The sequence below is a fragment of the Choloepus didactylus genome, chromosome 22 (assembly GCF_015220235.1).
Source record: "Choloepus didactylus isolate mChoDid1 chromosome 22, mChoDid1.pri, whole genome shotgun sequence".
Classification (NCBI taxonomy): Eukaryota; Metazoa; Chordata; class Mammalia; order Pilosa; family Megalonychidae; genus Choloepus; species Choloepus didactylus.
This window is the reverse complement of record NC_051328.1, coordinates 39,135,961-39,158,516: the sequence shown is the minus strand read 5'-3', so window position 1 is coordinate 39,158,516 and position 22,556 is coordinate 39,135,961. Positions and strand designations below refer to the sequence as shown.

The following is a 22,556-nucleotide window of genomic DNA, read 5'->3' as shown; positions in this document are numbered from 1 at the left end:
CTCGCTGTTTTTCAGGAATGGTGACCACATCCACACCAACTTCAGGGACATGTACCAGCATCTGAGAAGCATGGGCTACTTTGTCGAAGTGCTTGGCTCTCCCTTCACGTGTTTTGATGCTAATCAATATGGTAAACAACAGTGATGTGTTACCCAAATATTCATTCAGCTTAAGCTGTATGCTTGTTAAGTATTTAAAAGGTGAATCACAGTTTTAAATGAGAGGCCAAGGAAGGGAGCATGTGTCTGTTCTTGCCCTTGGGAAGGTCAGAATGGGCTTTGCAGTGTGATGTGTGTTCCTCATTGGTGGCGATGGTTGTCTTGTTCAAGTAGAACACAAAACTTTCAGACCAACTGGGGACCCAGCATGTTTGTGCTTTTTTTTTTTTTTTAGTTGAAAGAAGCTCTGGCTTTGTGTTTGCTCCTTCTCAAATAAGTGAATAGTCTTTATATTGGACATCACAAATGGAAACAAGGCCACAGTTAAGGGGTCCCTGTGCATTGCTGAGCCCTAGTCCTTTACTTTTCACCCCTTATGAGATGGTGCAGGGGGCACAAACCAAACATTAGGGGCCCAGAACTTGAGATACGGACCCCAGGAAAAGGCTGTATTTTGAAACCATGCTGCCCCATTGCTCCAAGATGGACTCTCTCAGGCCTCGGTGCTGTGTCCCCAGGAACCCTGCTGATGGTGGACAGCGAGGAGGAATTCTTCCCCGAGGAGATCGCCAAGCTGAGGAGGGACACCGATGGCGGCCTCTCACTCATTGTCTTCAGTGACTGGTACAACACGTCCGTTATGAGAAAAGTAAAGTTTTATGATGAAAACACAAGGTATTGATAGGAGTTGGAATTGGGATAAGAAATGTGACTTTGTGGGAATTAAATTCTACCCAGCAAATACTTTAGTGACTATTTGACCTGTGGGGTGGTCTTTTCGGTTAATGTAAGTAAAATGCTCTTGGTTTTAAGTGTTAACATCGAGGGTTCGTTATATTGTTGAACGTAGACACTTGACCTTTAAAGTTCTATTTGATTCTTTTCTGACCTCCCGTCTCTATTACTGAATTAATACACATTTAAATGCTTTAGAGCCTGTGAATTAAACTCTTTAGAGTTTCTATTTCATCTCTTTTCTTCACTTACCATCCCCACATCTAGGCTAAGCAGTTCTACAAGGTGTCTTTCGGTGAAGTGCTGATTTTCATGTCATAAAATAGCTTTAACTGGAGTTTTTTTGCACATGGGTTGAAGCATTTGCAGCAGCTTGTGTCAGTTGTGGCTCAAGTGTGGGTGGACGGGATTGTGGAAGAGAGATGCAGTGCTGTCCTGAGCAGATGAGATACAGACGGCGGGGTTTCAGTTCTTAGTGTACTAAGAGCGCGCGCCTCATTTTCACTTTCACAGACAGTGGTGGATGCCGGATACGGGAGGAGCCAACATCCCGGCTCTGAATGAACTTCTGTCTGTTTGGAACATGGGCTTCAGCGATGGCCTCTATGAAGGAGATTTCACCCTGGCCAACCATGACAGTAAGGGCTGTGTTTATTTCTTAACAGGGAGCATTATTTCAAGAATTGTGAGAGCAGAAGACATATCTCTGAAGTCTTATATTTCCAAGGGATTGAATGATATGGTTGCTAAATAAGCTGTGGTCTGTGGAAAGAATTATTCAGTATTTTCAAAAGATGTGTCTGTAAAGCTGTGTGTTGACTACGCTAGTTTTGTCCAGATTTTTTACATGAAAATATTTTCTGTAAACATTCCTAATTTGAGGCCACTGATAAGATTTTTTATATACTATTTGTATTCACGAGAAAAATACCTTGTACATTCTTGGTTATTTATAAAATTCTGTTCATGAAATAACTTTGCCTCTCTCGTTTAAGAAGTTTCCCCGCAGATAAGTTTTTGGCAGCCAGTTTCTAGACGAGCATCTTGACCATCATTATCAGTTATTCTCTGGTCCTGACTTAGATTGTTTCAGGTCTCACAGCTCTGCTCATAAAACCTGCTCCGTGAGACCTTATGCCAGTAAATATATATATATGTAAATTTTAATTCTGAGGTAATTAGCTGTAGCCTAAGTGTGGCAGGCAATAGCAGCTCTTTAGATTAAAAACCATTTTTTAAAAATACATAATTTCTGAAGAATGCATTTTGGGTAAATGTTTAGCGATTGATAAAAGTGTTCTGTGTTTCTGTGTTCTTATTTGGAATAACTCTTTTCCAGTGTATTATGCGTCAGGGTGCAGCATTGCTAAATTTCCAGAAGATGGCATAGTGATAACACAGACTTTTAAAGACCAAGGTAAAGAATGCCTTTCATATGCTTCTTGGTTTTTTTCTTTATCTTCTTCTTTTTTTTTAATAACAGCTTTACTGAATTTATGTACCATAACATTCATCCTTTCAAAGTGCACTAGTCACTGGTTTTTGGTTTGTTTATAACATTATGCAACTATCACCCCTATCTAATTCCAGAACATTTTCATCACCCCAAAAAGAAACCCTGCACCATTGGCAGTTTTGATTTTCTTTTAAATTTATTGCAATATTATTTGCATGTACCTCTTGAGGCAAGACTTTTGGGTAGGGGCTCTGGAGATAGAGAGAGAGAAAAAACAGCCTCCTGCTGATAATCTGAATCTACCTACGTAGTGACTACTGCAAAATACATCTGAGTCCTGCAGGAGAGGGGCTTTTGGATATTAATGGTGGTTTTTTTTTTTTTTCTTTTTAAATACCTTCAAAGCTGCTTGAATTTTTTATTACTGTTTATGAATTGTGCTGTTTCTATGCTCTGTGATTCTGATGATCTCACTTAGAGATCTCACTGCTCCAAGGAAGCCTAGAGAGAAGTCCCTGCTCAGCAGGAGAGCAGGAAGCCGTCAGCCTGCCCCGGGAGGAGGAGAGCAGGGCCAGTGGGCAGCAGCCGCAGGGCGTGGCTCCGACAGCCTGGCTCTCCAGAGCTGGGATTTCATGCCACTTTTGTGCCTGCGGGAGCTGTGAGATGCTACAAAGCAAAAACGAAGGGCTTGTGAAAAGCAATGAGGTGTATCGATTTCCTCCTGCAGGCTGAAGTGCAGAACCAGAGGCCCCCTCCATTTTAAAGTTAACGATTGTCTGTAATTGGAAGTTAAGGACAGTTTAATTAGTTGAAAAAGATGAAAAGGCCAGACTTCTCACTTGTGTGTTTGCAACTGCAAGGGCAAATTTATTTTTAGAGTCTGCCCATTTGCGTTACCTGGAAGTGGTTTTTCCTTTCATCAAAGCAAGGTCAATCAATAAATAGATCTGTGTTTCAAAGGTCTGTGAAGCTCATAGACACTCATGTCTGCCCAGTCACTGGGCAGAATTTACATTGGGTTAGTGATTCTTCCTAAAATTGGTTTCTCCAGCGTGGTGTGATTTCCAGTACTAGGTGCACACGGTGGGTAAAAACAGGGGTCTCCTTGCTGGCTTCTTACCATCCGGTGGCTCATTGTTTGGCAGATGGGTTGGGAATCAAAATTAGCTTGGAGGATGCATACTACAGTCTGGAAATAAAAATTAACTACCTAGAAATCCCTTTTAAGGGGTTTTATTTCCAAAAAGGCTTTATGTTGAATAATTGGGGTACAAAGTCAGAATTTGGAAATTTGGGTTATACGGGGTCGGAAATGACCCCTTTGTCAGAAACAGAACCCCTTCACACCCCGAGGCCATGACTACGTGGCAGTGCAGTGTGCTTGTCCCCCCTCTTCTCACTGCTCTGTTCCGCCTCCAAAGGAAATCTTGTTTGCTCTTCCAGTTAGCTCTCAGCGGGGTTGCACGTAGAGAGCATGAAATGCTGCATTTTTATGGATCAGATATTTTAAATGTTTTAACACGGCAAATACCAGATTCCAGTGAAGATGTCTGTCATTTTCTAGTGCTGAGGAAAGCACCTGCTTTAGGGAAAAAGCCTCCTCGGTTATATGGTACAGGCAGGTACCTGTGGCATTTACTCATTTTTTACTTTTGAATATGTTACTCATTTTAAATTGTGTCTTCTGTTTGGATAGAGGTAAGAAGGCATGCTCTCCAAGGTTCTGCTGGTGGGACATTTGTATTTGTGAGATTGATGTAACAAGTACCTGAAAACTAAACTTTAAAATATTACTTGGACATACGCTTTAAGAATTAAACTTGTCATAGCTTTCAGTGATAAAACACAAAACCTGTGTGTAAGTATGCATAGAGCTCTGCCCGTGGAGGTGTCAGCTGCCGGCTGTTTGCCCATGTAAATACAGTCCAGAATACGAGGGGACAGTGCTATGGGTGGTTGTTTTTTGTTGTTTGGGGGATTAAAAGGGAGAAATAACAGTTTCAAGATTGAGAACCAAATATTCCACCATTTCAGGTGAAAATGAAAGAGAATGGAGTTAATGAGCTTTGCTAAAACTCAAATTAATGACATTTAAAGACCTTGTTTTCCTATCTAAAAGTTGGTGTGGTTTAGATGGAATATTAGATTTTGCTAAGATTCTTTATTTGTCAAATGGATTAAATCTCAAGATAATTAGTAACTGGAAAGTAACTCGTTCCTCAGCAGACATGCTCCTCATTGTTTCTGTGCTTGTGTTTTCAGGACTGGAGGTCTTAAAGCAGGAAACGGCAGTTGTTGAAAATGTCCCCATTTTGGGGCTGTATCAGATCCCCGCCGAGGGTGGGGGCCGGATCGTGCTGTACGGGGACTCTAACTGCTTGGACGACAGTCACCGCCAGAAGGGTAAGAAGTGGCTGTGGCGCCCGGGTGGGGTGGGCCTGGGCTCCCTGCCGCCCCCGACGAGGAGCTGCTCAAACTCTGGCAGAGAGAAGGTCTTGCAGACACAGCCGGAGATGCCCCGGCGGCTGTGCTTGCTTGGGATTTTCTGAAAAGTGTCTCAGTTTGGACACATTTAGTAAACAAAACAAAACTGCTCCTGCTGGCTGCGAGCCCTTCTCCAGCTTCACCCTCCCCAGCGTGAGCAGGAGAGACCCTGCCCTGGCTTTCGGCCCTGCCGGTGCGTTCCCCTCGGGTGGCCTGCACTGCCCCGGCACTGCCATGGGGGGCGCCCTCCACCTTGACCCGCTGTTCCCAGCAGGGTTTCCTGGAGGCCCTCCACTGACCGCACCCCCCAGATGGAGAATCTCGGCTTTTCAAGCCTTTGTCATGGGGGCCAGGCAGAGAGGGGGGCAAGTCCTTTTTACCCTAACTCTTCTTGTCACTGTCTCGCCAGGCTCCTCCTTGTTTGCAGTGGTGAGCTGGGTTACAGACTGTTTTTCTCATTTTGTAAAGGAGGAAATGAAGTGGTGAAAGTATTACATGTTTTTACCTGGTAAGGTAATAAAAGCAGGAACAAAACCTAGTTTCTTAACTCAGATCACTGGAGACCTAGGACTGGGGGAGGGCGATACAAGCTAGGATTTGCAGAGTGAAGAGGCCAGACTGAAAAGAGAATAACCCCGAAGTGTGAACAGAGTGTCGTGCCCCCTCCGTGTTCTCTCTCTGATTTTAGGTTGCAGTTGACTGAATTTCTGGCATTTTATGTAAGTCCTTAGAATGCAATTGGTCTTTTTAAAAATCGAAAGGGTTAATGTGAAAGTTGTAAGAAGATTCATGTTTTTTTCCACAGAGATTTTCTTTTAAGACTTGAGCTCTCCTGGGAAGAGTCTGTATTAAAATCTCAAATGCCTGAGGAGACCATCCTAGCCCTGAAATTTCGAACGGCAGCATTGAGGCTCTTTCAGGGGCTTTGAGCACAGGGTCAGAAGAGCTCTTCAGCGAGAGAAAAGTGCTTAATGGTGTTTTGTTCTCTCATGAGTCCAGCCTAGCCCGAGTTGGGGTTAATGGTCCTTCAGGTGGGCAGACCCGGCAGAAGCAACATGGAAACAAAGATTTCAGGTTGAAAATCAGCACAGCAGCCTCCGTCTCCTGACACAGGGCTCTTGGAATGGGCAATGCCATTGTCGTGGTGCAGTCCCCAGGCTCCCCATCAAGTCCCTGAAAAATAACTGATCATTCTCTGCTTTTGTCATTTGCATTTGGGAGCCCAGGGACTTAGATCCGGCCCTAGTTGACGGACCCTCCCCACTGGTGTGGCCCTCTCCACCCCCATGGTGGCCACAGCAGGGCCAGAGCCCAGGGTCGGTCGTGTTGGCACATGGTGGGCTGGGTGGGCTTGGCTGCTCATGCTTCAGGACGCAGGATTCTCGCAGGGGCGCGTGGAACATGTTTGGCCTAAACCGTTCACCTTCCATTTCCCCCCTCGTGTGGGGGTTGTTTTTCTTTTCATGTTGAGGTTCCTTTTAATAAATTCTTAATTCCTAAACTGCCTGCTTGTTAAATCCACAGACTGCTTTTGGCTCCTGGATGCTCTCCTTCAGTACACCTCATATGGGGTGACGCCGCCCAGCCTCAGTCACTCTGGAAGTCGGCAGCGGCCCCCCAGCGGAGTGGGCTCTGTCCTTCCAGAGAGGATGGAAGGTGAGTGGGCCGAGGGAGCTGCAGCCAAGGGTGATGGGACCAGGCCTGACATGGTGCTTCTTCAGGAAATGGTCGTGCTTGCCAGAAAACGGAGCCAGTTGGCATGTGCCAGCGACATTCTTTTAAACGGTTGTGGGCACGATAATAGCCAGTGGCCACGACCCAGCTGACTGAGTCCCTTCTAACAGAACGGGTGCCTACCAAGAGCCTGTGGGGGCCAGGTGCTCGCACGCGCAGCCGTCAGTCCTCCCACGGCTTCGTGTTCACGCACACGGCCCTGCTTTCTCTGGGGTGGGGTGGGGGAACTGGGCTGTGGCGGGTTTGGGCAACACCGGTGAGAGCTTTTGAGCACTTACCAGGCACCAGGCTGGGGCTTTCCATAAATTACCCCATGAAAGCTTCTTGCCCTCCAGGGAAGAGGTGCTATTATTTCTAGCTTACAGATGAAGAAACAAACCCAGAGAAGTTAAGTCACAGCTCGTGGTCCCCCAGGTGTTTATGCAGTGGAGCTGATGGGTGCTTCCAATGGTGCACAGCTGGCCACGCATGCAATTGTCCATTTGCTAATAGCCATGTAAAAAAAGTACAGACAGACCAGATTCATTTTATTAATAGACTTTAGCCCAGTGGATCAAAAATGATTGTTTCAGCCCCTGCATTAACCCCATTTCACTTGCTTGGTGGCCCCATGTGGCTGGTGGGGTCAGTACTGGAGAGTGTAGATCTAAGAACTGTAAGAAGTTTTGAATTTTTAAAATACAGAGTTTTTTGGTTGGCTGGTTTGGGGGTTGGTTGGTTGTTTCTCTGGGCTGGGAAATCAAACACTCCAGAAGGGAAAGACCTTTACGCAAAGGGTGCACACACAGGTTTGATTCCTTGAGTAGAGCCTTGTGTGGGTAGCTGACGGTCAGTGAACGTTGACCCCCGCTAGTGCCAACCTGCTGCCGGCCATTTTAAAGGGACAGTCTGCTCTGAGTTCCCCACTCGCCCTCAGCAGTGAGCACACAAGTTGCCTCGGAGAAGCCAATCCGGGGTCAGTCCTGAAGGCCCCTGGTGGGAAAGACCCCTGGAAGCCAGGGTAATGGCCGCAGCGTGGCCCTGATGGCAGGAGGGCAAACGGGCAAACTGCGAAAGCCTTGCTTGTCCCTCGTGTTTTAATAACGGTGCCGATTTCCTCTGTTGCTGCCTGTGCTCGCCGCAGGGAACCACCTTCACCGGTACTCCAAGGTTCTCGAGGCCCACCTGGGAGATCCGAAACCCCGGGCCCTGCCCGCCTGTCCACACCTGTCTTGGGCCAAGCCCCAGCCGTTAAACGAGACGGCTCCCAGGTCAGTGTTCTGCTGGTGCTTTTCCACTCTTCGTGCAGCGTTTTTGATTCATTACTTTATTTTTTAATGAGAGAATGGAATTGTACAGACATTATTGAATAATCAGATCTTCTGACCTGTCATTTTGTGATGGTTATTTAAATTAGTGAGCCGCCATACTGACCTTTAGAAAAAGGTTACTTTGATGTATCCTGCATGAAGACAGTGCTTTGGATTAGTAGAATTCAGTTTGATTCAGTTGATTTGGGTTAAAGCTGTGACCCAGCAGGGCGAGGGCACTTGAACTGCAGCACCGACCCATTTGGGTAGGGAGTTGACACCGCCCTTGGAAGGTGCGTCACCGTCTGAGGTGTTGAGCGCTGTAAACCACAGGGAGGTCCTTTCTTACGTCATCCCCGAGGAGCGGAGGCTCCCGAGTACACGTGTGCCCCTGTGGCCATGGCCTGGACAAGGGGAGTGCGCCTCTGAGCCTTTGGCTTCCCGGGCACACTGTCCCTGCCTGGTGAAGGCCACCTCGTGTGATAGCTGCCTCCCGCTGTTCACTCTTGGGGCTGAGCAAGCGGGGTCCGCTTGGCCGTCCCGCCTCTCCAGTTCTCTCCTCCTCGCTGCCGCCCCCCGGCCTGGACAGGACCGTGTCCTGTTCTGGCAAGGACAGCAGGAACTTTTCCTGATTGGCAAAGCAGTGACCGGTGTCCCAGGGATAGCTGTCAGGGCAGTCACCCGTCCCTCTCCTTTGAGTGCCTGCTGCTCGAGCCTGAGGAAACCGCCTCCCACTTGTGAGGCAGCCACGCCTCGAACATGCCGTCCGGTGAGGCGCCCCCTCCCCACCCCCACACGCAGCGCCCTCTCGCCTCCTCTCTTCTCTCCCTCAGGAGGTTGTCCTTAGGTTGTACCCTTTGCTTGGATTTCAGTGATGTCCAGGTGTTGGTGTGGCCTGGGTGTGTGTGGCAGGGGACAGTGGTCGACGCTGTGAGTAGAACAAGGAGGAGGCTGCATGAAGGCAGGCCACAGAGCCTTCTGCCTCACCGTCGTCATAAACAGAAAGCACTAGATCTACCCCTCCATGACCAGGCGTCTTTCTTCGGAATATGTTTAATAGCGAACAGTGGAAGTGGAGAAGACTCACCACATGGTCTATTCATCAGCAGTTTTCTTCCTGAAACTTTTATTCCCGAGTACTTTTCCATTCCAGTTAACACCCCATCGTTCAGAAAAATCTCTGATAAATTTCCGTTTTCATCTCCCACTTATTTATAACCTACCATTATCCTAGCGTTCAAACTGGACTTGCTATTCCAGGCACGAGCAGCAATTCATACTTAGTGGACAGTCAGTGTCAGCTCAAGTTCCAGAAATCCACTTACTCTCCACAGTGGTGTTCAGGACTCTAAGAAACAAATAACAGTGTCCTTGGTATCTCCTGTCCACATCAAATAATCCATCAACTACAGGACTGGTCCATCAAGGATGTTGCTAATGTACAGCTCCTAAAATTTGATTTTTACTATCACACTCAGTAATTCCTTCCAGCTACACCCACCAGGCCTCACGTTTATCTGGCATTTTACATCTTGCTGGAAATTATTCTCAGTCCTCAGAGACCTAGACATATTCTTTATCTCTAAAAGAGATTTGAGACTAACCTCAAATCCAGGACATCCCCTTGCCCAGTTGCAAGTGTGAGTCTCCAGCTCGTAGGCCTGAGGTGAAGTCACGTCTGTGCCGTTTCCCTGTTGGGCCTCACGTGCCTGAACTCGAGACAATCGCAGGAGTAGCAGAGCAGCAGGAACCCATGCCCAGGGACGTGGTTCCTTCGTTCCTTCCCGTCAGTGTTGTGAAATCCTACAGTGATAGTTCAAGGGTTCTATTACACCAGTTGCTTACTAGAAAATGCCATCACCAAATAATTAAATTCCAGAACAGGATATCACCTATTGAAATTAAATTATAGCCACATATGTGGAAAATCATAAAGCTTAAATGTCAGCAGTTCCATAACTTAATGTTGTCACTTTAATTTTCAGACTGATTAAGTCTCAAATGTAAAGTTTAATGCTATAAAATGGAACTGATGACGATACTTGTTGGCATTTTCTCAGCCATCATCCGGCTGGAAGTAGCCGGTAGTACAGGGTTGATCTCTTTCCCACATTCAAAAGCTCCCTCGCCGCCCTGAAGAGCCACCAGCCTCCACGCTGACCTCGCCCCAGGACCAGCAGGCCTGGACCCTGTCACTCTCCCTCCGCCAGAGCAGCACAGACAGGCCGACGACTTCCAGAGAGGGACCAGCAGACGGAGGGGATTCATACTGCACAGGCAGTGTTTACTCCTTCCCTTTCCTTTGGCCAGAACAGTGTTCAGATTTCCCACTCATGTTCTTCGCTCTCGTCTCGGCTTGCGCCCAAGCCGCCTGCTGCAGTTTGCACCCTCCGCTCTCTGCACCCCTCGCGTACGGAGCAGCTGGGCCTGAAGGAGTTCTTCAGATCTAAAAATAGGGACCGCGGCGGTGGCAGCGCTCCTGTCACTAGCACAGTGCGTTTTCCAGAGCACACGTTCTTTGTGTGATCCTCCTTCCCTGCCCAGCGTCACTGCTGCTTGGTTACGTGTCTGTGTGTCTTACTCTGCCTCGGGTGGTAGTTCCCTGGAGCTCACGGGTAGCGTCTGGCTCCCAGCCCCCGCTGGCCCCGTTCCCTACCGGTGGGGTTGTGCAGTCTCGCTGCTGCAGTGATGTGAGTTCATCAGAAAGCCGCCCCAGTGCTCTCGTCCTCGTGGCCCTCGGCCCTCGGGGTGCCTCCTGTGCCCACTCCCCTGTCACCCCGTGGGCCTTTGGTTCCTCTCACCCTTGTGCCCCTCCCAGAGGCCAACTTGGTGACGTTTTCAGCTTGAAGTGAAAGTGGGCCCAGGTTGGTGACAGTATAAACGCTGTACTCTGAGCTCTCCCGAGTGTGGACTTGAGCTTGACATTTCTGTCTTGGGACCTGGAAATGGTCCCTATGATTTCGTACAGTTGCGTTTACGGAGATATCGATGGGGATATCATTTCACACTTTTCTTTAAATCTCTTCCTATTTCTTAGGTATTGCTTTATTTTAATTCTGTTTTACTCCATTTCCCTAAGTAATCTTTGGAAACATCAGAAGTTACTGTCCATCGACCTGGACAAAGTGGCATTACCCAGCTTTAGATCAAATCGCCCCCAAGTAAGGCCCTTGTCTCCTGGAGAAAGTGGTGCCTGGGACATCCCTGGAGGTGAGTGCCTGTGGGCTTTTTTATTGCTGTAAACCATGCTCTATTTTGTTCAAAGTAATCTCTCACCACTTCCCCCTGCCCCAAAAAGATTACAACTTGATTGTCCATCTTAGAAAATTCTACACAGATTTTCAAATTTGAATTTCTTTTACTAATGGCAGGCATTACACTTACGCTTTTTCAGAGTAATGACCCACTCTTTATTAAGGTGCTGTAAGACACACGTGTTATGCTCCCCGGGGTTTGCCTAGCATCTCCTGCTTTTGGTTCCAGCTGGTGGCGGAAGCCAGCGTGGCCTCTGCACCCTCAACCCAGCGATTCTCTGTCCTTGCGTGGCTGGGGTACAGCGTGGTCCCACCCATGGCGAGGGTTCCCTGAGCCGGGCTTCTCAGCCAAATGTGGCTGTGCCTCCCCTGTGACTCTGACACTGCCCCTCACCCTGAGGCAGAGACACCTCCCTCCTCAGACAGGACTCGGGGCCTGAGGCTCGCCCTGACCAGGGCAGCGGTGCCAGGGCGTCCCAGCAGTGCACTGGCAACCATTTTGCTCTGGACACCCATCCCTCTTCCAAAAAGGTGATGAGTCCTGAGGGGGATTTCCATGGGTTCCAGGAGTTAGCCGGAAGCTCTGGGCATCAGGAAGGGGCACTGTAGCCTTCGGGCCACCGAGACCCTGAGGCCTTGCCTGAAGGCCGCAGGGTGCACTGCTAATGGTAGGTTCTGGAACTCTCCATGGCTGCTCAGTCACAAAGTTGGATTGACTTGGAAGCCAGGGGTCCTCTACTGGCCACTCCTAGATTTGGAGCACATGTGCCATCTGTGGAGAGCGTTCTCGGAAGGGAGAGGGGCACGCCCAGAGCCCCCTCAGCTTGGACAGCGCCAGCAAACCCTTCTCCTCTCCAGGACCAAGACTTGTCCACTTTCCCTTCTTAGGGGAACAGAAAGCGACTGTGGGCACCCTTGTTATAGATGCCCAAGACAGACAGCGGCCAGTCCTGGCTCCTATCTGAGGAGGGGAAGGTGGGGGGAGCGAGGCCCTCGCCGTGCCCCCCCACCATGAGGAAGCTTCTGCTCTGCTCACTGAGAACGTAGCTACGGCTTTCATTGTTCGCTCTGGAGGGCCTGGGTCAAGCTTTAGCTGAGATTTAATCCTTACTTTTGCCTGCAAGCCCAGCTAATGAAATTAGTTAGCATTTATTACTAACAAATAGACTCTCGGAAAGAGGCTGTCGCCCAGGGGGTTACTGACCACTGTGTCCTCTTGCAGGGATTATGCCTGGCCGCTACAACCAGGAGGTGGGCCAGACCATCCCCGTCTTCGCCTTCCTGGGCGCCATGGTGGTCCTGGCCTTCTTCGTGGTTCAGATCAACAAGGCCAAGAGCAGGCCCAAGCGGAGGAAGCCCCGGGTGAAGCGCCCGCAGCTCATGCAGCAGAGCCACCCCCCAAAGACCCCTTCCGTGTGACCGTCAGGCCCTCCGGGCCTTGGTGCAGGTGAGCTGGTGACATCTCCACAGGAGGCCACCTGTGCACGAGGGGTCTGGCTTCAGCTGTGGGTTTGTGAGAGCTGTTCCCCGGCGGCCTCCTCTCCCGTGGTCGTGGCAGCGGCTCGCGGGGCCTCTCGATGACCTTGTGGCCAGGGGCCCGGGCGGGAGAACTCGGCCGTCAGCGCAGGAGACGTCACTCCACGCAGCGAGTGCACCGGAGGCTCGGAGGACAGCCTGGGGTCCTCGGCCCTGAGAGGAAAGATGTACTTTTTAAACAAACAACACTGACCAAGCTAAAATACGCTTGTTAATGGCTATTTTCTATATTTATTGTTGGGAAAGTCACTTTAAAGACTTCTGCTATTTGGAAGCAAAGCTATTTTTTTTGGTCAATGGAATGCCGTTTTTTACTCTTACATGATGAGGAATAACACAGATTCCGTTATCTCCCTTCTGATGGAAGGGACTGACTGGGATTTGAAGGAAACTAGCACAAATCTGTGAAACATAAACCTTTGCTTTATTTTTATAAGTATCAATTGCCATCATGTTTTGTAATTTGGGGTCTTGATTTCACCATTGTCGGTGAAGAAAATTTTCAATAAATATGCATTACCTACATGAAGCTGAGAAGTTTGTGTGCCTCGCTGTTTTTCACCCCCTCCCGATTCTCTTTGATATCAGCCCAGATGGGGTTTTGAGTCAGCCTCTAAATTTTTGTTTTTGTTTTTGTTTTATTCTTGAGACATAATTTACATTCTGTAAAATCCAGCATTTTAAAGTGAACAGTTCAGTGGTTTTCAGCATCCTTACAAGTTTGGGCAACCATCACTGCCATCTAATTCTAGAACATTTTTATCACCCCAAAAAGAAACCCTGTACTCATTTCCCCCTCGCCCCAGCCCCTAGCCACCACGAATCTGCTTTTGGTCTCTGGATTTGCCTGTTCTGGGCATTTCTGAAATCACACAATATGTGGCCCTTTGTGACTGGCTTTTGTCACTGAACATAATATTTTCAAGGTGCCTCCATGCTATAGCGTGTAACAGCACTTCATTCCTTTTTAGTGCTGCATGGTAATCCATTGCATCCGACACACCACACTTGACCCGTTCCCCAGTTAATGGACATTCGGGTGGCTTCTACTTTTTGGCTGTTACGAATAAGGCTGCAGTGAACATCAGCGTACAAGTTTTGTATGAACTTAAGTTCTCAGTTCTCTCGGGTGTATACCTAGGAGTGGAACCATGTGAAACCATATGGTGAATCACCTGAGGAACTGCCAGACTGCTGTCCACGGTGGCTGCCCTGTTTTACCTTCCCAGCAGCAGCGGATGAGAGTTCCAGTTTCTCCACACCCTCACCAGCACTTGGTTTTACCTGTTTGAGTTTAACCATCCTGTTAGGTATGAAGTGGGTTTGATTTGCATTTCCCTGATGGCTAATGATGTTGATCTTGTCGTGTGCTTATTGGCCATTTCTCTGTCTTCTGTGGCTGCATTTGTAGAAGTGCTTGGTTGACAAGCAAGAGGGGGTCCTTTCCACCTGAGAGCTGGGGTGCTGGTGTTAGGTCCCTGCCCCGGCCGCTTGCACCGAGTGTTGTTAACCGGATGTTCATGTTGTCTCCAGCCAGCATGCTAAGGTACTTATTTAGTAAAGAGCCCAGGCTCATGGGACTAGTAGTGGAGTCAGGATTTGAACTCGAGTCGCCGTCACGCCAAGCCTGTGCTCTGCGTGAGGTTCCCTTTCTGATGGTTTCTCTCTAAAGGGACAGCAACACACTGGGTGGGTGGCTGGGATGACAGGCCTTGAGGGGAAGCCACGGGAGCAGTGATGTGAGCGGAGGAGCAGGTGAGATCCGGCCTGGAGAAGAGAATCTTAGCAGGGTGCACTGACATCAGAAGGAAATTCAGTCTCGGGGATGATCCGGAAACACGGGGTCCAGGTGTGGATGCCCTGGCTGAGGAGGGCGGCCTTGGAGGTGTGCACCCCTTGCCCAAGTTGGAAAACCTGGGTGCACCTGGAAAAATGTTCTAGAGAGGATGCCACCCTCCCCGGGGTGGGTGTGGAGCTGTAGCCCTGGCCCCGGGCTCTATACTCAGTTTCCCCACGTCGGCCCGCTTGTGGTCCTTAGGTGCCTTCACTTCTCTGAGCTCAGCCACCTGCCTGACACGGAGCCAGCATGCCCCAGGTGTCAGCTGCTGCCAACATTTCCTGGTGACGGCTATGCCGACCCCCTGCTCTGAAGGGCTCCTTTCCCCCTCTGGTGGGGACTCTCACTGCCTGACCTGGTGAACAGCTATAGCGTTTAAAAAACCAAAAATCAAACAAAACCACCACAGCCCCAGAATGCTCCTGGGGACCCCTCAGGCCAGGGTCGAGGCTGGGCCCCAGGTTTCACTCTCAGCCACAGCATTCCCCCTGGGAGTCGGGCAGGAGCCATGTCCGGTGCTGTGTGGGGGTCAGTGGGAAAGGGGAACTGCAGCTGGGCACCCCGACCTGCCCAATGGGAGGTTGAATTCTGTTCCCCGGGTCAGAAACATTCTTATCTTAATCCACATTCCTGTGGCTCTGAACCCGTTGTAAAGAGGACCTTCTTAGTGAAGGTGTCGCTGGCGGAATGAGGGTGGGTCTTGATCCAGAGGCCTTATGGAGAGAAGCAGCTGGAAGCCAGAAGTTGGAGAAGGCCATGGGGTGAAGCGAGAGTGTGACGGGAAGCCGTGGTGCCAGGCCGGGAGCCCTAAGGACTGCAGCAGGCCCGGACCAGGACTCGGGTCTTCAGGGAGGAAGCCAGGGCTTGCCAACACCTTGATTCTGGACTTCCAGCCTCAAAACCGTGAGCCAGTAAATGCTCATCGTTTAAGTCAAACCAGTCTGTGGTCCTTGTGATGTCAGCGTGGGAAACTGAGGCTCACCCTCTTCCTGCGTAAGGAACAAGGTCTGGGGTCTCTTGGCACCTGCAGCTGTCCTTTCAGTGCTCGGATAGGGGCCTCTCCAGTGCAGGTGACTTTGTGGGAACCCAGGCAGGCCCACAAAACAGGCCCTACGCACAGGGAGCCTGCCTCCCCCGTGACCGAGCCTCATCCGTGGGCCCCGGCCGCCTGCCTGGTGCCGGGCGGAAGCTTTGCACACGTTATGCCCTCTCTGGTCTCACCAAACTATGATGCTCTCACGGCCATTTCTCAGGTGAGAAAACTGAGGTGCAACGACCTGGCTGACCTCTTTACTCTCGATGCGAGGGGTTTCCCTGCTCACCCGTAATCCTTCCGCTTTTCCCGTGGCAAAGAATGCCCATTTCTAGGCATTAATGAAAGTTTTGTGTCTGGGATAGTCAAAAGACTCTTCTTTTTCACATGTAGATTAAATAGAAGTTTCTGGAGAAATTAAAATTCCTGATTTTTTTTTTTAATGGATGGTGCCACCCATTTAGGTCAATATTATTACACAGGATAAATATTATCACACAGGATACTGATTTTATTTGATGATGACTCCAAGGCATTGCAGGGGAGTGTAAAAATATAGATTCCTGGGTGTCAGCTCAGAGTTAGCAAAGCATACGTTCCTTGGGAAGGGCCTAAAAATGTTTAAAAGTTCCCAGGTTAAATTCCACTCCTACGCATAGACCACAAAGAATTGAAAGCAGGGACTTGGATAGATATTTGTACACCAATATTCATTGCAGTGTTGTTCGCATCAGCCAAAAGGTGGAAACAACCTGTGTCCATCAACAGATGAACAAAACATGGTCAACCCTTACAATGAAATTTTACTTGGACATAAAAAGAAATGAAGCACTGATTCCTGCTACAACCTACATGAACCTTGAAAACATCATGCTGAATGAAGGAAGCCAGAACCAGAGGCCACCTGCTGTGTGCTTCCATTTATACGAAATGCCCAGAAGAGGCAAATCTATAGAAACAGAGAAATGGGTGGTTGCCAGGAGCTGGGGGGAGGGAATGGGAGTGATGCAAATGGGCACGGGGTTTCTGGGGGGATGAGAATGTTCTGGAACTAGATCGAGCTAATGGTTGCAGCACACTGTGGGGAGACTAACTGCCATTGAATTGCACCCTTCAGAATGGTTAAAATGGTGACTTCTATGTAAACGGTACCACAATTTTTAAAAAGCTCCCCAGGAGACTTGGGAACAGGCAAGGCGGGGGACCCCTGGCTTGGAGGCTGGGGAAGCCCTCTGGCACTGGAGAGCCCCAGCCTCTTGACAGTCCCAGGGCTCAGCCCTCCACGGGCTCCTCCTGGCCCTGGGCCCCAGGCTTGCTGCCGCCCCTGCTCTCTGCCTTGTGGCTTGGCCTCGGGTCTGGCTGCTGAAACCTCCCTGGGGTTTCCCCCTTTGGGTGCATTTTGTGGGAAGAATGAATATCAACTCTAAGAATGTCTTAAGAATGCTGCTCTCACTGCCAAGGCTCAGATTCCCTCCTTCCTTCACCCAGCATGGGACTCCCGGGCACTGCTCACCAGAGGGGAGGGGCAGCAGGGCCTGGGCAGGCCTGGGCCCCCGGGCTGTGCGTTTGGGCAGCCCCTGGGCCCACCTGAAGCCCCCCAGCCTCTGCTCTGCAGGAGAGACCCCTGCTGCCAAGCCTGGAGCAGCCTTCTAGCCCCTGCCTCTTCGAGTCGCCCCAGTATCAGAGCTCAGCTGCATGGGTTTCCTGCTGCTGCTGTGACAAGTCGCCATGAGGCTGGTGGTGAAAACCACACATTCATTCTCTTACACGTCTGGGGGTTGGAAGTCGTTCCTCAGCAGTCCCACCTGGCTCCGGTGGCAGCAGGGCTGATTCTGCCTGGAGGCTCCAAGGCGAGACTCTGACTTCTTGCCTTTTTCCCCATTTCTAGGGGCCACCTGCATTGCTTGGTGCATGCCCCCTTCTGCTTCTCCGAAGCACGCAGCTCCAGTCTGCTTCTGTCGTCACACTGCCTTCTCCTCCGTGACCCCTGTGTGTGGCCCCGCCTCCCTCTCCTAAGGACGCTTGTGATTCCCCTGTGCCCACCGGCTAACCCAGGATGGTCTCCCCATCTCAAAAGCCTTAACCTCGTCCCACCTGCAAAGTCCCTTTTGCCCAGTCAGGTAACATAGGCACAGGTTCTGGAGATGGACAAGGACGCCCTTGGGGGCCGATACTCGGCCTGCCGCGAGCTGGCCCCGCTTTCCTCAGGGGTTGCTGCCCCTGCACGCTCGGCGTCTGAGGCCGAGGCTCCACCCCACGCCTCGGTGTATTGGGTTAAATCCCAGCAGCGATTATTGAGCTGCCTTCGGTGGGGCAGGCCCGGGGCGGGAAGCTGGGGGAGGGGGCCAGGGGTGCAGGGATGAGCTGTCCTCCCTCCACCGTCACAGCACGGTAGCTGCTCTTGGGGGCTTTAAAGAAATCGTGATGCCCCCCACCCTGAGACCGAGGCCAGGGCTGGTCCTGGTGCAGGCCGTTCCTCGGGTGATCGGGGAAGCCGAGGTGAAGAACCTCTGTTCTAGAAGCTCTGGGTCAAGCCAAGGAAAACACAAAAGGACCCGTGATGGAAGGCGACACTCGCTGATGACAGCACACATGTGCCTCCCGCTTCGGTGCCGCAAGCATCTCCTCACGCACCCCTGCAGCCCTCCAAAGTAGGACCTGTCATCAGACCATCTCACAGGTGACCCAAGCAAGGCCCAGACCCAAGATGACCTGAGACCTGGCCCTTGTCTGTCCATCCAGAATGTTCTGATGGATGTGAGCACAAAGTTCCAGGAGCCGAGGGGCTTTCTCCTCCTAACCAGCCCTTCCGACTCGGGCCCCAGGGAGGGGGGAGTTGGGGTACCTGCCTGGCTGGGCCGTGCCAGCCCCCAAAGCACAGGGCAAATGGAAGAGTGGCTCCTGTATGCTGGGCTCCCGAGACGGGTGCTGTGCCAAGCCCACTCCCATGTGGCCCCTGGCCGTGCCCACAGGCGTGGGTCCCGCTCCCTTCCCTGTTTACAGAATAAGAAGTGGAGAGGAGACGTGGCTGGTCCCCGGATCTGGGTCTGAACCTTGCCTGGTGCGCCTGCTGCTGCCCCGGAAGGATGAGTGTGGGGGACGAGGGCATAGAAAGAGGTGGCAGCTGGAAAGGGGAGGAGACCCTTGGGAAGGAGGCGAGAGGGGAGCGGCGAGCTCAGTCTGCAGCCCCCACCCACACACGTTGCCCTGTTGCACCCTCGCCACCAGCCGGCAGCACCGGTGTCCGAATGCATCCCCAGTGCACCCGGAGGAAGCCCTGGCCGAGAGCGGGCCCCAGTGTGAGACTCGAGGCCAGTCGTGTCTGTCTTTCGGGCCTGTGGCTTTCCAGAGAAGGGGGGACTCTCTGGGCTGTCCCAGAAGGCTTCCTGGCCCAGGCCTGGGTCCCTGGAGGCACTCCCCATCCGCCAGCTTGAGGGGCACCTGGCAGAGTTACCTCCGAGGCCCCTCCTGGAGCCCCAGATTTACAAGTCAGCTTCTCTCAGCCTCACGAAAAGACCTTTAGAAATCCATAAGAACGGAGGCCTCGATTTCAAAGCAAATGAACTCAGGCATGGTGATTTCCAGAGCAGAGGGGACTTGGGGAAGAAAGACAGCAGGAGGGATGCAGAGGGAAGAGGTGGTGACCACCTAAGTCTCTAGCCGAATTCCACCCCCTAAATGGCCCTCTGTATCCCCCATCTACGTCCAAAAAGAATCAAGGTTTTCCTGCAATGAAAAGATGGAAAGAGGGGCCACAGAGAGAAAATGGAGATAGCGATTCTAGAAAAATCTAAGCCAGACTGCCTGTAACCAGATCCTGAATACAGCGCCGAGCTTCCCAGCAGCCAAGGCAAAAAGGACAAGGTGAACATATCTGGTGCCTGCAACAGCTAGATCAAACTGTCCATTTCACTTTTCTTATGAACCTCCCCAGCCTCTTAGAAAGTCAGTTGTGTTGTACAAAGAGGATTTCTTTAGAATCATAAACCGTTCCCATCTGGGGTTTTCATCAGCTGGCTGGGGAGGGGTCCCACTGCAGAGTGGGCAGGCCACCAGCTCTGCTTCCTCATCCCCCTCCCCACTCTCCCCCCACATTGAGTGGCAGAGAGAGGGTCCTAAGGGTGCCTTGGTGCCAGGCCTGGCTGGGCCTGAGCTGAGGGTGGTACAGATGGCAGCGCAGCGGGGTGCCTGCCCGTGCTCAGAGGGAAGGTCATGCAGCCCCCTGAGGCTGGGCCCTGGATATCAAAGCCCTGGGAATTAAGCGGCTTTCCCCACGGCCTGGAATTTCACAGCCCAGTGGCTGATTTCTAAGTCATGCGGCTAATGGACAGCTAATGAGGGAACCACCAGGGCCCGCAGAAGCCAGAGATTAAGGAGCTACAAAGGCCCTGGCGCCAAGGAAATTCTCTTTATCTTCTTTCTCACTGCGGTCAGGAGGCCGGATTTGGGGGACAGGGTAAATGAGTTGGGCCCCGTTGGCCCTCCCGGGGAGGGGTGTGTGCAGTGTTGACGGCTGTGAACCTGGATAGACGACCATGGCCTGTGCTCCTCACCAGCCTGGACCCTTCCTGCTGCCTCCACCCACAGACCCAGGAACCTCAAACCCAGGACGCTACGGGCTTCTCCAGAAGCATGGCCTGAGCCGCTACATGGAGTCCCTGTCTCCAGGAGCTCTTTTCCTCTGCCCGTCTCACTGGTCCACAAACGTCTCAGCCTCCAGGCCCAGTTCCCCAGGCGTCTCCTCCGGGAAGCCCCTCCTGATTCCCTCCTTTCCGCTGCCCAACCCTTCTCCCAGTGGACTGAGATTCTTGTCTGACCTTGTCTTGATCCTCCCCGGGATGGTCCCCTCCTGCAGAGCAGAGGCCCTTCTCTTTCATCTCTGAATCCCCAGGGCCCGGCATGCAGGAGCTTCATCCATCTGTGTTTGTTCAATGACTGACTGATTGCATGCCTGAGAACACAGGTCCTGGATGTGTGGAGGAAACCAAGCAACAGTTCTTTTCCTTGAATTTCTGGAGTCTGTGTCTCCATCCCTCCGTTCATTCATTCATCCATTCATTCATTCCTGCACTCATTTGTTCATTCAGTACTTGCTCTCCGGGGCACTGTCAGATGCAGGAGGGCAGCACGACACTGCAGACTTTGCAGTGAGACTGGCTCGGGGTGCCTCCCAGGACTGTCACTCGCCAGCTGGGAGGTTCTGAGCCACTGGCTTAACGTGCCTGAGCCCAGTTCCCACTCTGTGCGGTGGGGACAGTGGAGATAACCCAAGAGAACTGGTGCGAGGGCTAAATGGGGTGTAGGTTACCTTGGGGCATGGCTGCAACTCGAACACTGCCCAAGACCTCGTCCCGGCTCCCAGCTGACGGTCACCGGCTCCCAGCTGATGGTCACCGGCTTCACCCAGAAGTGCTGAGAATGCAAATGACAAATGCAGGTCGAGCATCTGTCAACACTCGCTGGGCAGAACCCACAAGGGCAGAAACTGCCTGCAGGGAGGTGACAGCAGTCAGGGGGTTGAGACTGTTAGAAAAAAGCTTCTAGAGGCTGACCTGGGGCTGACGGCTGAGGGCAGCACCACGGGGCATCTTCACCCAGCAGTTATTAAAAATGCAAATCCTCTGACCACAGCCAAGACCTCCAGAACCCAAAACTACAAGGACGGGGCCCGCAGGCTGCACCTGATGGCCCCTGCAGCTGACACCCGTGCGGGCTCAAGCTGGAGAAGAGGAGCTGCCGTTCCGGGAGGCTGGGTTCTGGAGCTGAGCAGGTCCCATCTGAACGTGAGGTCTGACCTTCCCTCACGGGCCTGCGTTCCCCAGGTGGGGCCGTTTCCAGCCCTCGGCCATCTCAGCTGGGCCCGCTGCAGGTGGCGTCTCCGATTTGGGGAGAAGGTCAGCCCGGGAGAGAGAATCCGCTTCTCCAAGGGCGGTCCCGGGACTGGCTGCACCGGCCTCCCAGAGCTGGTTGGAAACCCAGACCCCATCCTCCCGGCCCCAGGAATCGGGAGTTGCATTTAACAAGGTCCCCGGTGCTTGTGGGTCCCCAGTGCTTGTGTGCGAGGAGCCGGTTGGCACTGAAGGAAGAGGGACGGGGAGGGAAACGATCCTTTGTGAAGCACCTGCTGACGGCCCGCGGCTTCACAGGTGGTTTACAGACCCCGCGGCCCTTGCGAGGGGGACACGTGAACCCCTTTTGTGATGAGGAAACCGGGGCTCAGTGTCCACACTGCAAGGAGCTGACAGGGCCACACTAGGAGGCTGTGCTCTTCCCCACCCCCAGCCCCCGCCCTCAGTCTGGGGCCTCAAGGGGCGTCTGAGAGGGGAGGCCTGGGGGCACTGACCCCGGCCGCTGCGGCAGATCCGAGGCGGGAGGCCCCTGCCCGCCCCCAGCTGAGCCCCGAGAAGGCCCCGCCCCGGGGAGGGGGCGCTTAAGGCTCGCAGGCCACCAGCCCAGCCCGGAGGCCCCAGACGCTGCCCGGCCTTGGGACGGATGGCTCGGACCACTCGTCCCTGTGCCCCCAGGATTGGGGACGTGGCCCCCACACAGGCTTTCTCGGGCTCCCTTCATTAATGACTCATCTACCCACAGCTGGCAGAGCTAGAACCTTCCTCCTTCCATCCCTCGGGGCCCCAGTGATGCAGCTAAACCTGGAGCGAGCCTGATGTCTCAGGACTGTCTCTTGCCTTGAATTTGGTGGTAAGGCCTGGAGGTTGCAGGGGCCTCGGGGGAAGCAGAGGGGTGCGGAGGAAGAAGTTGGGGGTTCAGGAGAGAAGGGGGAAGGAGGATAGTGACCTGTGCAGCTCAGGAACTTACCAGCCGCCTTGGGGTTGACGGGTGGGGAGAAGTGGGGATAAAAGGGGGGAGGGTTGGGCAGGTGAGGACCAGAATCTATGGGACAAGAGAAAGCACAGAGCTTTGGAAAGGGCGAGCAGAGGTGAGGGGTGGCTCGGGGACGTCGGGACAGACCCGCAGGCTCACACTCAATTGGAGAAACTTGTCCAGGCTTCGGAACAGATCTTCAACTTGGAAGACAAAG

The 22,556-nt window shown here is 52.0% G+C and overlaps 1 protein-coding gene across 1 annotated transcript in view; it reads left to right on the top strand.

Moving 5' to 3' along the window:
• MBTPS1 (membrane bound transcription factor peptidase, site 1) overlaps positions 1–13,184 on the top strand; it is a 56,336-nt gene extending 43,152 nt beyond the window's left edge. The window contains exons 15-23 of the mRNA XM_037815903.1: positions 16–131; positions 678–834; positions 1,408–1,532; positions 2,234–2,311; positions 4,613–4,753; positions 6,359–6,490; positions 7,692–7,818; positions 10,937–11,067; positions 12,334–13,184. Coding sequence (XP_037671831.1) covers positions 16–131; positions 678–834; positions 1,408–1,532; positions 2,234–2,311; positions 4,613–4,753; positions 6,359–6,490; positions 7,692–7,818; positions 10,937–11,067; positions 12,334–12,530 — 1,204 coding nt within the window. The 3' untranslated portion in view covers positions 12,531–13,184. The remainder of the gene's footprint in view (positions 1–15; positions 132–677; positions 835–1,407; positions 1,533–2,233; positions 2,312–4,612; positions 4,754–6,358; positions 6,491–7,691; positions 7,819–10,936; positions 11,068–12,333) is intronic.
• Positions 13,185–22,556: the final 9,372 nt, after the last annotated feature.